This window comes from Meles meles, chromosome 13 (genome assembly GCF_922984935.1).
Source record: "Meles meles chromosome 13, mMelMel3.1 paternal haplotype, whole genome shotgun sequence".
Classification (NCBI taxonomy): Eukaryota; Metazoa; Chordata; class Mammalia; order Carnivora; family Mustelidae; genus Meles; species Meles meles.
In genome coordinates this window covers 39,216,312-39,229,456 of record NC_060078.1, presented here as the reverse complement: position 1 = coordinate 39,229,456, position 13,145 = coordinate 39,216,312, and the positions used below count along the sequence as shown (strand labels likewise).

Here is a 13,145-nt window from a genome sequence, read left to right as displayed (position 1 = left end):
CCACATAGGAAGTGGTTTTTGAGGGCTTGACCCCACAGACTGTGCTGTCCCCCGCCCTCCCAGACTGGAAGGAAATGAAAGGGAAATCCTCTTGAGTTCTTGGGAGGGGGGCTAGCCAGGGGGAGAGGTTTCAGCTGCCCAGCGCCTTCTCCAGAAATCTGGGCTGGCTGATTTGCAAAGTCTGCCTGTTGGGTGGATTCGGTTACAAAGTGGAAGGGGCAGCGTGTCTTCCCCGCCAGATAAATACACAGATTGCCAGGACCTCCCAGCCCCTTTTCAGAGGTCTTCTCCAGAGCTTTCCTAGATACCACTCCTCTCTCCTTTCAGCTGGACTCCTCCTCCTCCTCCCCTCCCATCTACTCTGGTCTCTTTTGGGAATTGCAGATACCCTTCTGTGGCCTTCACTCCTCTGTCTTCTGGCAGCTCTCCCTGCAAATGTGCAGGGGGAAGGGGTGGAGGAGAGGACACGCTTGAGGGTTCCTTTTCCTTCTGGGCCTGAGTATGGCATTTGGTTTAGGAGACTCAGAGTCCTGAATGAGTCAGGGACAAGGGCCTGTGAATGTGCGAGTGTGCTAGGAGGAGAGGGGAAAGGCAGAGGGTCTCCCTTTCTGGTCCCATAATGTGTTCAACTCTTCCAGAGGAGGATGTGGACATAAAACGCTGGCCTGAGGCATAGAAGTGGGCCAGTACCGGGTGAGCTGAGAGAAGGACTGGTTGATCTGTGTTGGGTCCGTTGGGCATAGTGTAGGGAGATGGGTCTGGAGAGCCACCCCTTGGTGCCAGGTGAAAGCATTTGTCTACCAAAGCTCTTTGTAAACTGTAAAGCACTCTCTCCACGGGAGGAGTTATTCTTGGCTGGGAAGCCTCTCTCTTATAAGAGACTTGCCACCTCTTCAGAGAACTGGCTCCAATGACCGGCGACTTTGGAGTACAGGTTTTGGGTCTTTCCTCACTGCCTGGGTCTTTTTAGTTGTTAACTTACCAAACATTTGTTGAGTTCCGTGTGGGCCCTTGGGGATGCAGGGACAGACCAGTGAGGGCCCCAGATGAGAAGACAGACAAGATGATACAACATGAATGGTAGATAGTTTCGTGCGGGTGCTGTGGGAATCTCAAGGAGGACAGTGACCATGACCCGTGTGACCATGAACTCTCACCCCTCACAGGTCTGGTGGGGGGAGGTGTCCCTAAACATCCTCTACTAGCCTCCCCCAGCTCCTACCCGGTGGTTGCCCTCTTCCCTGAATGGTGGTCCCTGCTGCGAGGCTTGGGAGTTTGAGGCCATCCAAAGTCTTCTGTAGGAGCAGGAAATGGTGACTTCTGTTGGAAATGTCTAACATTTCCATGAGATCCCAGTTGGATCTCAGTGAAACCTGTCTCTGGTCACTTCAATGGTGCTGACCCCAGCTTCTCTTGTGAGGAGAGCCAGTGTAAAAGGAGCTGGTAAAGGTTATGCAGAGCGATGTAGAAGAAATTCTCTTATGACCTGACTTTGGGGGAACGCCCTGTCTCTGCCTTGGCCTCAGTTTACACATTCGTTGAATTTAGTCTCTGCTGCCCCTTAGGGTGGTGTGGATGGGATTTGAGAGATACGTACGCAAGCAGACAGGCCGAGCTAGGGGAGGTAAGAAGGGCTTCTCCTACGCTGACAGGCCAGTGGCTTCCTTGGAAGGGCTGGAGGGCTGTGCTGGCTGACTTCCGGATGGCTTTCTGGGCTCTCGACTCACTCGCTCTCACCCCTCACCCGCTTCGCCTCCTAAAGCCTCTTGGAGCCCCAGCTGTGCTCCTGGGCTTCCCTGCGTCCAGAGCTTAGCCAGTGACCTAATATGGCTCCGAAATAGCAACTGGCTGAGAAGGCATGAAAAAATACCCCCCACCTGAATGCCACCGAGGGGCTGGTTGGAGAAGCAAATCATGTGTGGGCCGGAGGGGACTCTGTGAAGGGACCCAGGGACTCAGGAGCCTCGCCATTCTCTACAAGGCCTGGCAGGCCTGGTGGCAGTGCCTGCGGATGTGACTTGCATGCTGACCGCTGACCACGGCCTGTCTGCGCGGGTCCTGGTGCCAAGAGCCCACCCCCTCCCGCACCACCCCTAGGCTGCTCCCACCACAATAGCAAAACACCATGAATGCAGCTGGGATTTGGGCGGGGGGGTTGAGGACATGGGGGCACAGAAGCCCATTGTGCCCCTGGAACCTCAGCTCTGGAAGCTGAAGATAAGCCAAGGGTTCTGAGTGGAACACTGGCCCCAGGAGCAGAGAGATGGCAGAGTCCATGTACGAGGGCAGGAGCGAGCACCATGAGGTGTCTTGAACGCCCATGGGGGCTCTTCAGCTTCTTAGCTGGTGGTAAGGGTGCCAGGCCAAAGCAGGCACAGACATTTTGTGCAGTTTTTTTTAGAAGGCTTCAGTGTAGAATACGGGCCCTGGGAGCTTCAGTTTCAACCCCTGATCTGTGGCAGCAACTACATGTCTTTGAAGAGAGACTCTGGGGGCTCTTCGCTCTCCTCTTAGGTACCAAGGAAGGCTGCTCTTAGAGGGAGTGGGGGGTTGGGTGGTGTGGGGGTCTTCCCTGCCAAGATTAGCTTGGAATTTAAATTCACAGCAGCGTAGGAGCTGTGGGACCCCACCTCCAGAAAAGGAGACATACCCCTCATTGTGAGAATTAGAATTAGCTCTTGGGCCCCTCAGAGGGATGCCCAGAAGCCCTCCTGCATTGTGCCTGTACTCCTTCAAGAGGAGCTATGGCTGTCCCACTCCAGGTCAGAGTCTGAGGGCGGCTGTTATCTTTTCCTCTTCCTCCAGGGATAGGCACATGTGGCTTTACAGTGAAACCATGGTTTGTGGAGGCTGGGGGAAGGGCTTTGGGGTCAAATCTGTCTGGAAAGCAAGACTGTCCTTCCCTTGGAGACACACAATGTCTTCCCCCCTCCCCCGCCGCCACCCCCAGCACTGTGAAGGCTCGGAGAAGTCCCGCAGCATAGAAACTTATTTTCCTTTTCTCAGCCCCACATTTCCATCAGTATTTGCCCAGAGAATGTTTCTGGCATAGAACATTTGACAGTGTTCTTCTGAACATCTCCAGGCCCAGGGACGGCTCCGTTGAGGCACATCTCTTCCAACCCTTAGGACATTCTTCCAGGAGCTGTTGACTTAAGCCTTCTCCCCAGCCCCACCCCGATCCTGGCGCTATCGACCCCAGCACTGCAGACCCCCTCGTCTTTGCAGCGCTAGCCTGTCCACTGAAGGCAGCAGGGGTGTCCCAAGGCTTTATGGACAGGGCGTCAGCCCTCCTGCAGAGAGGGCTATTAGACCCTTCGAGGCACCACTAAGGTGTCCTGCTTTCAAGGGCCCCTGGGTGTTGACAGCCCTGTGAAGGTTTTGTGTGTCGCCTGTGCTGCCCACAGGTGCAGGTGAGCCCAGGCTGCCTGACCAGGGCGCAGGTGCAGAACAGAGCCCCAGCCTATGTGAGGATGGAGGTTTGCCTCAGTGGGGCTGAGAGTGGGCTTCCGGGGCTGGAGTTCGTTCCTAGCAACTTTCCTGGTCTGTGTGTGTTGGCGGGGAGGGGGCGGCGCCAGGTCCCGGGAGGGACAGGCCTTCCAGCCCAGCAGAGCCTGGGAGGCTGCCTGGCCCCTTTGGCCAGCCCTGGGAAGCTGAGCTCTGACTCAGGCAAGGAGGGCCGTCACTCGAGGGCCTATAGGCTGAGGTGGCCCGATCCTCCCTCCGTCAAAGTTAGTTGACTGGGCAGGCCTGGACGCAGAGGGGAGGCCACACCTTGTGGACCTTCTGAGTCAGGTGGGAGGGAAGAACGCAGACAGGATTAGTAATTTGTAATGAGCAGTGGCAGTGAGCCAACCTCTCTCAGCGCCTAAAGGGGCTCCTTGCAGAGAAGGCGGCCCCGAGTCATGGTCCCTTACTCTTGGGCAGTGCTTTCTTCTTGGCATCTCTTTCTTCATCTCTTTCTAGAAGAGAAAGCATGCCTGGCAAGTCACCCTCAGTGAGTCGGTGGCCGGGGTACATCTAGAATGCCTCCATATTCCAGCTAGAATTGGCTCTGTGGCTCATTGTGCTGGCTGTCGCCTGGATTGTTCTCCGGGCCCCAGTGCAAGGCAGGCAATCACCAGGAACATTCTGTCAAGCTGTGGTGCCTCTGATGTGTTGCCCCCAGTCTCGGACCTTTTGAGGAGCGGTGGGCACTGGTCCATTCATCACGGGTCCCAGCCGTCTCACTGTGTCCGTACCTCAGTCGTACCCATGGCTCCAGCCCCTCCCCAGAGACCCGGCATGGGGCTCCCTGGGATGGAAGTCCAAGGATGGCCTGGCTTGGGGGAGTCAGAGGATGGGCATGAGCACTTGCTGGCACTTTTGTCTCACAGCACAGTCGGTGTGCAGCGTCCCCATTGTCCAGGTGGGGAAACTAAGGCTCTTCAAGAGGAGGATGATACAGTTAGGGCATCAGTGGTGGGACTGGGGCTCCAGCCGAGGTCCCAGGAGGCTTGGTCTGTGCCGTGTGGCTGTGGGTGTGCTGGAGCATCATCTTTTATTCTGTCCTCCTCTATACTGTGAAGCTTCGAGAAGGCACTAAGCTTTGCACTGGCTGTGGCTTGCACCTCAAATGCTCTTGTCTGCCCTCAACACCCGACAGATTCCAACTTCTGTCTGGCACGAGAGGCTGCCCCTTCTCTGAGAGGCCTTCCCCAGCTGCCAGGGGGAAGCTCACCTCCTTCCAGTGTCCGTGGCCTATGGCGGAAGAGCGGGACGTGCTTCCGGTGGGGTGTGTCGTAGCATTTGTTACTGCGGACGAGCATGCGCTGTACGTGGGTCTGTCTACATTGTCAGCACGCTGAGAGTGGGAATCCCGTCTTTTTCCACCTGCTGTTTTGGGCAGTGCCTGGGACTGACCAGTGTTCAGGTACTAAGTGGTTAGGTAGATGGGTAACTGTGACAACATGAATGATCTCCTCAGCCTCTCTCTCTCTCTCTTTTTTTTTTTTAAGATTTTATTTATTTATTTGACAGGGAGATAGAGAGCGAGCACAAGCAGGGAGAGCAGCAAAGGGAGAGGGAGAAACAGGCTCCCCATTGAGCAGGCATCAATCCCAGGATACCAGGATCATGACCTGAGCCGAAGGTAGACGCTTAACAGACTGAGCCACCCGGGCACTCCCTCCTCAGCTTCTTATCTCGTTTTATCTCACTGGCAAAATGTTTATGGATTGCTTGATTAATTGGAAAAGAGCTGACTTGGGAGACAGGAAAGCCCTGTCTCTAGAGGTGTCCCAGCCGAAACTTAGGTATGCTCATGGTTCTTGACTCTGGACCTCTTCGAGAAGCTGAAGATCACCAGAGTTCTCCTCAGCGCTCACGCGCAGAGCAGAGGCATCCATGCACACACAGTCACACACCTTTGCGGTTATTTCAACAGGTTCGTGGCATCCCTCATGTCAACAACAGATCCAAACCAATGCCACCTGCCGTAGGGGCTGCAGACCTCAGTGGTACTCTTGGACTGGCTGAATATTGGGGTCCCTTTCAGCCCTTGGGTTGTCAAATTCATGCTTTCTGCTTTCATTCCACGACCACATTCTAGAGCGAGAGGCGGCTGGTCCCCAGGGCTTGTGCTCTAGCTGGGCGGAGGGCACACGGCTGGAAAATGTGGGCCCCCGTCAGATGAGCGGCGAGCTGGGCGGGAGCTGGAGGGAGTCTGGAGGGAGGGTCTCCCTGGGACTTCTTTGTGTGTCCTGCCACCACTGTGCTCCTCCCTCTCTGGGTCTTTTCCTCATTTCTCTCTCCCCATCCCCCCACCTCCCAAAGGCACACAGACTGCTTATTTAAGTTAGAATCTCTTGTTGAGCTCCGGCTGTTTGAATGGGCCTCTAGAAGGCTGTGGAGCTCTTGGTCATTCTTGGGCGAGGGGTTGCTGCCTCTGGTGATGGCTAGCCCTGCCACCTTCCTGGCCCACAGGTCAGCTTCCTGGCCCACAGGAACCAAGCTGTGCTCTGAACACACCTGAGAAATCTTTAGTCAAGATGTGAGTTCACTTCCCCATCAGCCAATGGGTTGTCTCCTCTCCCCGCGCACAGCACACATCCACCTGTTCCTGGGGAAGGGGGAGGGGTGTGACTCTAGGGGCTAGAGCCCCAGACAGACCCTAGGGGTAGAAGAAGTGCAGATCCCCTTGGAGAATGGGTGGAGCCATTTGTGAAATGAATGGTTTCTTGTGTTAAAGAGAAGGGTGTGGGTGCGTGTGTGTGTGCACGTGTGTGTGCATGCGTCCGTGTGTCTGGAAGGGGTGTGGGGTGACATTTTGGGGTGAGAAAGCAGTTGTCCAGCTGATGAAAGAAGAGCTGGGAACTAGGATCAGAGAGTCCCCCCTATGTGCCTCCGGTTGCGGGCAAGACTCAGCCTTTGCTCCGGTCACATTTCCTCAAATGCTCCCCTTCTCATGGCCTTGCCCACTGCCGTGTTCTTTTCTGTAGGTGTTTCCACCTCTGCCAGCTGTCTCTCCTCTCTTCTCTGCACTATTTTCCTCTCCCTAGAGCAGGCTTCTCTGCACTTGCCCTAACCCCTGTTTGCCTCCCTCCCTCTGGACCCTCTTCTGGTCCTGGGAGGGCAAACAGCATATGGCAGTTTGAGTCAGCCGTGGAAATCTTGGCCACCACACTCCAGGTCCCTCTACAGAACCCCCATCCCGAGGACCCAGACCCCTCACGCAGCACAGAGAAGGTGGTGCCTCATCTTGCCAGGGCCGAAGGGCTTGGCGATATGAAGTCACAGCCCCAGGGAGAGTGGTCCACCCCTGTGTTTTCCTTTGGCTCTCCTTACTGTAGGAGAAGCCAAGCCTGGAGGCCATGTGGGAGATGAAATATAACAGGCCAGCTGATCTGGGTGTGAGTCCCCTTAGACACATGCTGGCTGTTTTACCTTGAGCAAGTTACTCAGCCTTTCTGAGCCCCAGTTTCCAGCTCTGTAAAATGAAGCCAATAATGCCCATCCAAATAGTGTTTTTGCACGTATAAAAAGACCAGGAAAGAGAAAGGATCCAGTGAAATCTATGACACAAGCAGGATGAGAATAGATTTCAGCATCTTCCCTTCTAACTTTCCCCAACAGCCAAGCCAGAGCCTCAGCGAAGTTCCAGCAATGGGCAGGAATCCAATGCTCCGTCCCCCAGATATGGTATGAGGATCCCACACTTCCTGCCAGCTGCTGGGAGGGGGGAGGAGGGAGAGGTGGTCTCTTTCTTCAGGCTGGTGATTTGGGCCCAGTGGCTTCCATCCGCCACAGTAGGGGGCTGTCCTCAACCAGTATCCGAAGAGGCTTAATCTGGGGCGAGAGTGCCTTCCACTTCGTCTGTGGCAACTCAGAGACCCCCCAACCTGAATCTTTAAGGTGTTAGGGCATTCACTGCCTCATCTGTCGAGTAGGGTTCCCAGACCCTTCTCTGTCTTTCACGATTTGCACCCAGGACAGTGGCAGGTGTGAGGGATGGCAGAACGGTCTGGGCTCTGGGGGTGATAGAATGTTGCAGAATCTTTGCCTTTTGATATGTCCAGCCCTGTGGGGAAATGAAGAGGCTTCAGAGCTCCTTCAGTCAAGGGCAGCAGAGTCACGGGCTGATCCCTACCTAGCCTAGCCCTGACAGACAAGGCTATGGCCATGAGGTCCGGGAGGCCCCTGGAGGAGGCAGGGGCATCTGAGGCCTGAGTAAGAGGAAGGGCTGGGTTCGAGGCCACACCACCAGAGGTATGACCAGAACGAGAGCCAGGTCCTGGAGGAGGTTGGATGGACACAGGGCACCCTGGGAGGACAGCCAGTGTAGAACTAGACGGGGGAAAAGCAGGTGCCCTGGGGGACACCAGGAGGAGAAGCATGGCTGTTAGGGAGTTTGGAGCTTCCTGATGAAGGGCCACTCCTGCTGGGCCTCACCCTCCAGCTATAGGCAGCGGGACTCGGAAAGGAGGTGCCCGGAGTGACCGAGTGCCCTCTGCATGTTGGGCTCTGGAGTGGTCTTTCAGTAGCTGGTGTCTGGACCCTAAGAAAGCGGGACTGCGAGGGTCATCCATGTTGCCCTCCTTTTCTGTTCTGGGTTCAGTTTACAAATGGGAAGCCCAAGGCCAGGCCTGACTCCGCAGCCAGAGAGGCGGGAACATGGTGTGTCCTGGCCTCTGTGCTGACCCATCCCTGCAGGCCGGCCGAGGAAAGGTCTGAGAGCAACTTGCCTTTCACCTCCATGGCCGGAGCTCCTTGGGGCTTGGGAGAGGAAACAGCTTGCTGCCCCACCCGCCCTTTTAGCCAGCTGGCAAGCAGGACTCGTGGCCCTCAGGCCTGGCTGTGTGCCCCTGGTCTGTGCCCCGGGCCTCTCTGGGCCTCAGTTTCTCCATTTGGAATGTCTGAGCAGTTGGGTCAACTGTTCTGCTCCTTCCTTTCCACTTGAAGGTGGTGTCGTCTTAAATTGAGGCTGGGGGAAGGGAGCTGGAGACACCAGGAGGGACAGGCCAGAGCACCCGAGGGAGGCGGGAGAGGCAGTGAATAGGAGAGCTCTGGCCTCGCTTCTCTTCCTGCTCGTAGGACAGAAGCTGTGACCCTCACCTTGTGAGGTGGAGGGTGCGGGTGTCCAGCTGCTGGGGAGAGGACAGGCTGCTCAGAGGCCTCTGGCTGCCCAGGGACACCTGAGGGGTCACCCGTGGGCAGGGCAGTGTGGCCACAAGGCAGGGGAGAGGCTGTTCAGGGTGTAATTAATGCACTTTTTGGCACCCATCAGACTTCCCCTTCCTCTTGACGGTTTGCTGCCAAAACAGTCCCGATTTCTGTGAACTTGCTTAAATCTTATCCAGAAAAAAAAAAAAAAAAAAAAAGAAGAAGAAGAAGAAGAAGAAGAAAGAAAAGAGAGAACGGGGGAAAAAATGAAGAGGGCTGTTATTTGTGAAATTGCATTTCCCAGCCATGAGGGTGAGTCACACCATTTGGAGTTGGGAGTTTCTTTTCTGGATGAACTTTTCTCCAGGAGGCTGTGGTGGTGCTGCCCTCCCTCAGGCCTGTTTGGGTGAGGAGAAGCTTCCACTCAAGCTAAGGAGAGACCTGGGTGTTTGGAAAGGCCAGGTAGAGCCGGGCCCTCTGGACAGACTGCCCTGGGGAGCTTGAACGTGCAGATCTGGGCTGGGGGAAGGGGGAGCGGGGAGTTAGTGTGTCAGGGGGAGACAGTTTCCGTTTAGAACGATTTAGAAGTACTGGAAGTGGGTGGTGGTGATTGGTGGTCGCAAAGTCACGGGAATGTACTTAGTGCCACGGAACCATACGTTAAAAAACAGAACTAAAATGGTCGATTCTCTGTAATGAATTTCTTACCACAGTAAAGCTGTAGGCTCCAGGCTCTCGGTCCCAGCTGACTACTTTGGTAGGTAGGTCTGAGGTGGGGCCAAGAAAACTGTATTGGTTCAAAGTTTCTCAAGGCACTCAGTACACGGTTGGACACACTTGCCTCATCTGTAAAATGGGACCACAGGTTGTGGTGAGCGTCGGCTGTGTTAATAAGTGTACAGTTTCCAGCCCCTGGGACACTGTAATTGCTCAGTAGGTGGGACTGGGATCAAATCCTGGGGACACTGGACCCCTCCCCACACCCCTTGTCCGGAACCGTTGGTTGTCCAGAACCATCTCGCACACCTGCGGGGATGGGAGACCCTCTGCCTCTCAGGATGGACCACTCTCTCGGCTCATCTGAGAGCTGGATAATCACCCTCACAGTGAAGGCAAGGTGTGGTATTTTGCACTGGTCCTGGGTTTTGTGATAGCCCTGAGCAGTGGTAGAGCAGAGATGGTCCTCAGGAGCCTTTGAGTCCCATGCCCAGACATCCTAGGCTGACTGGCTGGGTGTTTGGCCGGGATCCCTTTTGGATGTTGTCCCTGCGTCTTTTTTCCTAGGCTCCAGTCTAAACCTATAAGAGCAGGAACCACGGCCCAGAGAGGGAAAGGACTGGCCCCAGGCCACAGAGCAGGGTGTCCAGGGAGCCAAGAAGAGTGGTGGTCCCCAGATGGTGAGGATGTCCTCTAGGAGGGAATGCCAGGCCCCCAGAGATGGAACAAGTGGGGAGGCTGAGGTATACATGTGTGAGGGGTGGCATCTGTCCTGGTTTGGGGAGGGGTGCCTGATCTCCAGGGGCCTGCTCTCAGCTTCCTTCCCTCCCTGCCCACACGGAAGGGACACAGGAGGGACTGTGCCCACTCTGAGCCTCCATCTGCCCCGTCTTCGTAAGGGAGCCTGAGGCCACCTCTTCTCAGGGGCTGTCTTCCTCTAGCGGCCTGAGGACCTCCAGGAACAAGGCTGTCTTCCCATTAGACCCAAGGCTCCCCAAGGTCTGTTGTTCCCTCCTGGAATCCTTAAGCACCTGAGCTGGGACCAGAGGATGCCCAGGCCCCATGCCCAGGTTTGTCATTGACCCTCCTGGAGGAGCTGCCTCTTTCCAGCCTTGGCCTTGCCCCAGGAAAAGGGGACCATGGCTCTTCCCTGCCAACCTCACCACAGGCCCCACCTTTGCTAAATTCCAGTGTGCCTGGCTGCCCAGAGCCCGTGACTCCTATAAATAGAGGCTGTATACACCAGGAGGGGGCCTGGGCCGTGTCTGCTTTGAAGCCAGGCAAGACATCTGGTTCCTGTCAGCTGGAGGTGGGAGAGATAGGAGAGGTGGGCTACTTCCTTCTGGGCTCGCAGAAGGCAGGCCTGGGCTGGCCTCGGGGCTCCCCGGACGCAGTCTGCACAGGCCTCATGCCACAGGAGACCAGGCAGAGCTCTGAACCTCAGTCTTCTCTTCTGTACAATGGAAACAATCCTGTACGCTGATGCCCCTCTTTCTTGTAAGATGGGGAAACTGAGTCAGCTGAGAGATAAGTGACTTGTTTCAAGCCCTCGTAAATGGCAAAGCCCTAGATCCAATAGCTTGCTTTCTGCTATGCCTGCTTACCTCCTGGGAATGTGTAAAGAACTAATGAGAACCGTCCTCCTCCTCCTCACTTCTTACTGAGTGGTTCCTCTGTGCCAGGTGGGAGATACAGTGACCTCGCTTGAGCCTCCTAGGAACCCTAGGAGGTGGCTGTCATTACTCCTGTTTTCCAGACAGGGCCCCGGGGGCCCAGAGCGGTTCACTGGCTTGCCCGTGGATACACAGCTGGAGTTAGGATATGAACTTGGGCTCTAGGGGGCCAGAGCTCCCGGGCGCTAGAGAGTCAGCGTGCATTCACGAGTGTGCATGCATGTGCCCATGGACATTCCCCTGAGGCCACGGCTGCAAACAAGCGTGCCCAGGCCCGGGGAGCCCTCACATCTCTGTCCCTCCTCCCAGGCGCTGAGCAGCAGCGTGTACAAGAGCGCCTCGCCCTACGGTTCCCTCAACAACATCGCCGATGGCCTCAGCTCCCTCACTGAGCACTTCTCAGACCTGACCCTCACCTCTGAGACCCGCAAGCCCAGCAAGCGGCCCCCGCCCAACTACCTGTGCCACCTGTGCTTCAACAAAGGACACTACATCAAGGACTGCCCCCAGGTAAGGTGCCCCGCTTCTCTGGGTAGAACAGGCCGAGCGGCCCCACTTCCCCTCCCACACCTCCCCACCCCCAGGGCCCCTTCCACCACCAAGGGGCCCTGTGCTCTCTGGTCTCCACCTTCTCCTCCCCTCTGGTATTTCTGAGCAATCTGGGTGAGGGGCCCCCAAATGAGGTTCCGGGCCTTCACGTCTCCACCAGTCTTCCTGCCAGGGTGGGTCCTGTTACAGTGGGGCAGGACGGGGGCCAGCCGCCTCCTCGCAGCTCTCCCGAGAGAGACCCCATCTCCTCACACTCACAGGGAAAGAATGCGGGCTCTGGGCCAGGAATCCAGATGTGCACCCCCTCCCCCAGACCCCACCTCTCCCTCCTCCGCAGCAGTGTTTCCTCAGTCTCCTGCCTATGAGGGGGGAGGGGAGAGGGCCTTGCCCCTGACTTCGTGCCCCCCACAGGGTAGGTCTGGGTGAAGGCCTCGGGCACCGCAGGCTGGGCCTCTGTCTCAGCATGGGAAGGGGGCCAGGCGATGGAGAGTGTGGGGAGCAGCCCCGTCTCCCACCCAGTGCTTCGCTGTGACGGGCTGGGGCTCCTGGGGGCAGATCCCACTTGCAGAATGACTCCGGACTCTGACCAACTGGGCTCTGGCAGTCTGGGGAGAGAGGGTAAGGTCATTTCCAATACAGTACCAGATGGATCCATGGTTGTTTTCCCTATATTTTTTTCAAAATTTCTCATGTTTTTGTAATGTGTATTTATGCTTCTATTTTACATATGTAATGGAAATGGGATCCTGGAAACTCAGAAAATCCATGTAGTCTTACCCTCCAGATGGTGGGAGCCCAGGGTGTGGCTGGGTGGGGCTGGGTGCCTCCAGACGCTTGGAGGCCAAGATGTGCTTGCTGCTTGTGGCTCTTTTCAGGAATAGCTGTGCTGTGCTTTAGGTCCTCGCTGCGTGAAGTATGGCCAGGATAGCTGCCTGGAAGCTTGTCAGAAATGCAGTCTTAGGCCCAGCCTGTAACCGCATTTTAGTAGAAGTCCCGGGACCTGTGTATACCAGTGATCTCGGCCTCCCCCCAGTCCCCTTGGTCAAGAGAAGCCCACCCTGACCCTGAGTGTGGGAGCTGGCCCACTGATGGCTGTTCTCCAGACCCCACACTCCAGTGGGTGCTCTCTGCCCTCAGTATACGCAGGAAGCCAGGGGCCCTTGGGGTGAGGAGGTCCCAGCACAGGGTAAGACCCCTACCCCCCTCCCAGGGGTTCTTCGGACAGGATGAGGAGCATGCAGGCGACTCAGGATCCTGTTGGTCCTCAAGGATGTGCCCCCGGCCCAACCTGGCAGCAGCCCCTTGCACCTTCCCCAGTTGAGCCTCTGCGAGGGGACTTTCAGTCACTTACCATACCTTGGAAACTTCCCTCATTGTCTCCTGCCTGCAGCCTGGGCTCACAACTAGCCGACGTGTCAAGTCTCTCATTAGCCTCTCGTTACGTGATGCTTTGAGTGAGTCAAGCACTCACACGGGATCATTGAGCCAGTCTGTGGAGGTGCTGGAATTTCAACCCCGGCCAGCAGGTGACATTCAGACACCAACAGGGGCCCCTGGGGCTCCGAG

At 56.3% G+C, this 13,145-nt stretch overlaps 1 protein-coding gene across 2 annotated transcripts in view; it reads left to right on the top strand.

The window, feature by feature from the left end:
• Nucleotides 1-13,145, top strand: part of ZCCHC24 (zinc finger CCHC-type containing 24) — a 59,045-nt gene that overhangs the window by 1,012 nt on the left and 44,888 nt on the right. Inside the window, exon 2 of one of the 2 annotated variants that reach the window (XM_046026854.1) lies at nucleotides 11,340-11,540. In XM_046026854.1, coding sequence (XP_045882810.1) covers nucleotides 11,340-11,540 — 201 coding nt within the window. Of the gene's footprint in view, nucleotides 1-11,302; nucleotides 11,541-13,145 lie in introns of both variants that reach the window. The other variant, XM_046026855.1, reaches the window with a different exon arrangement.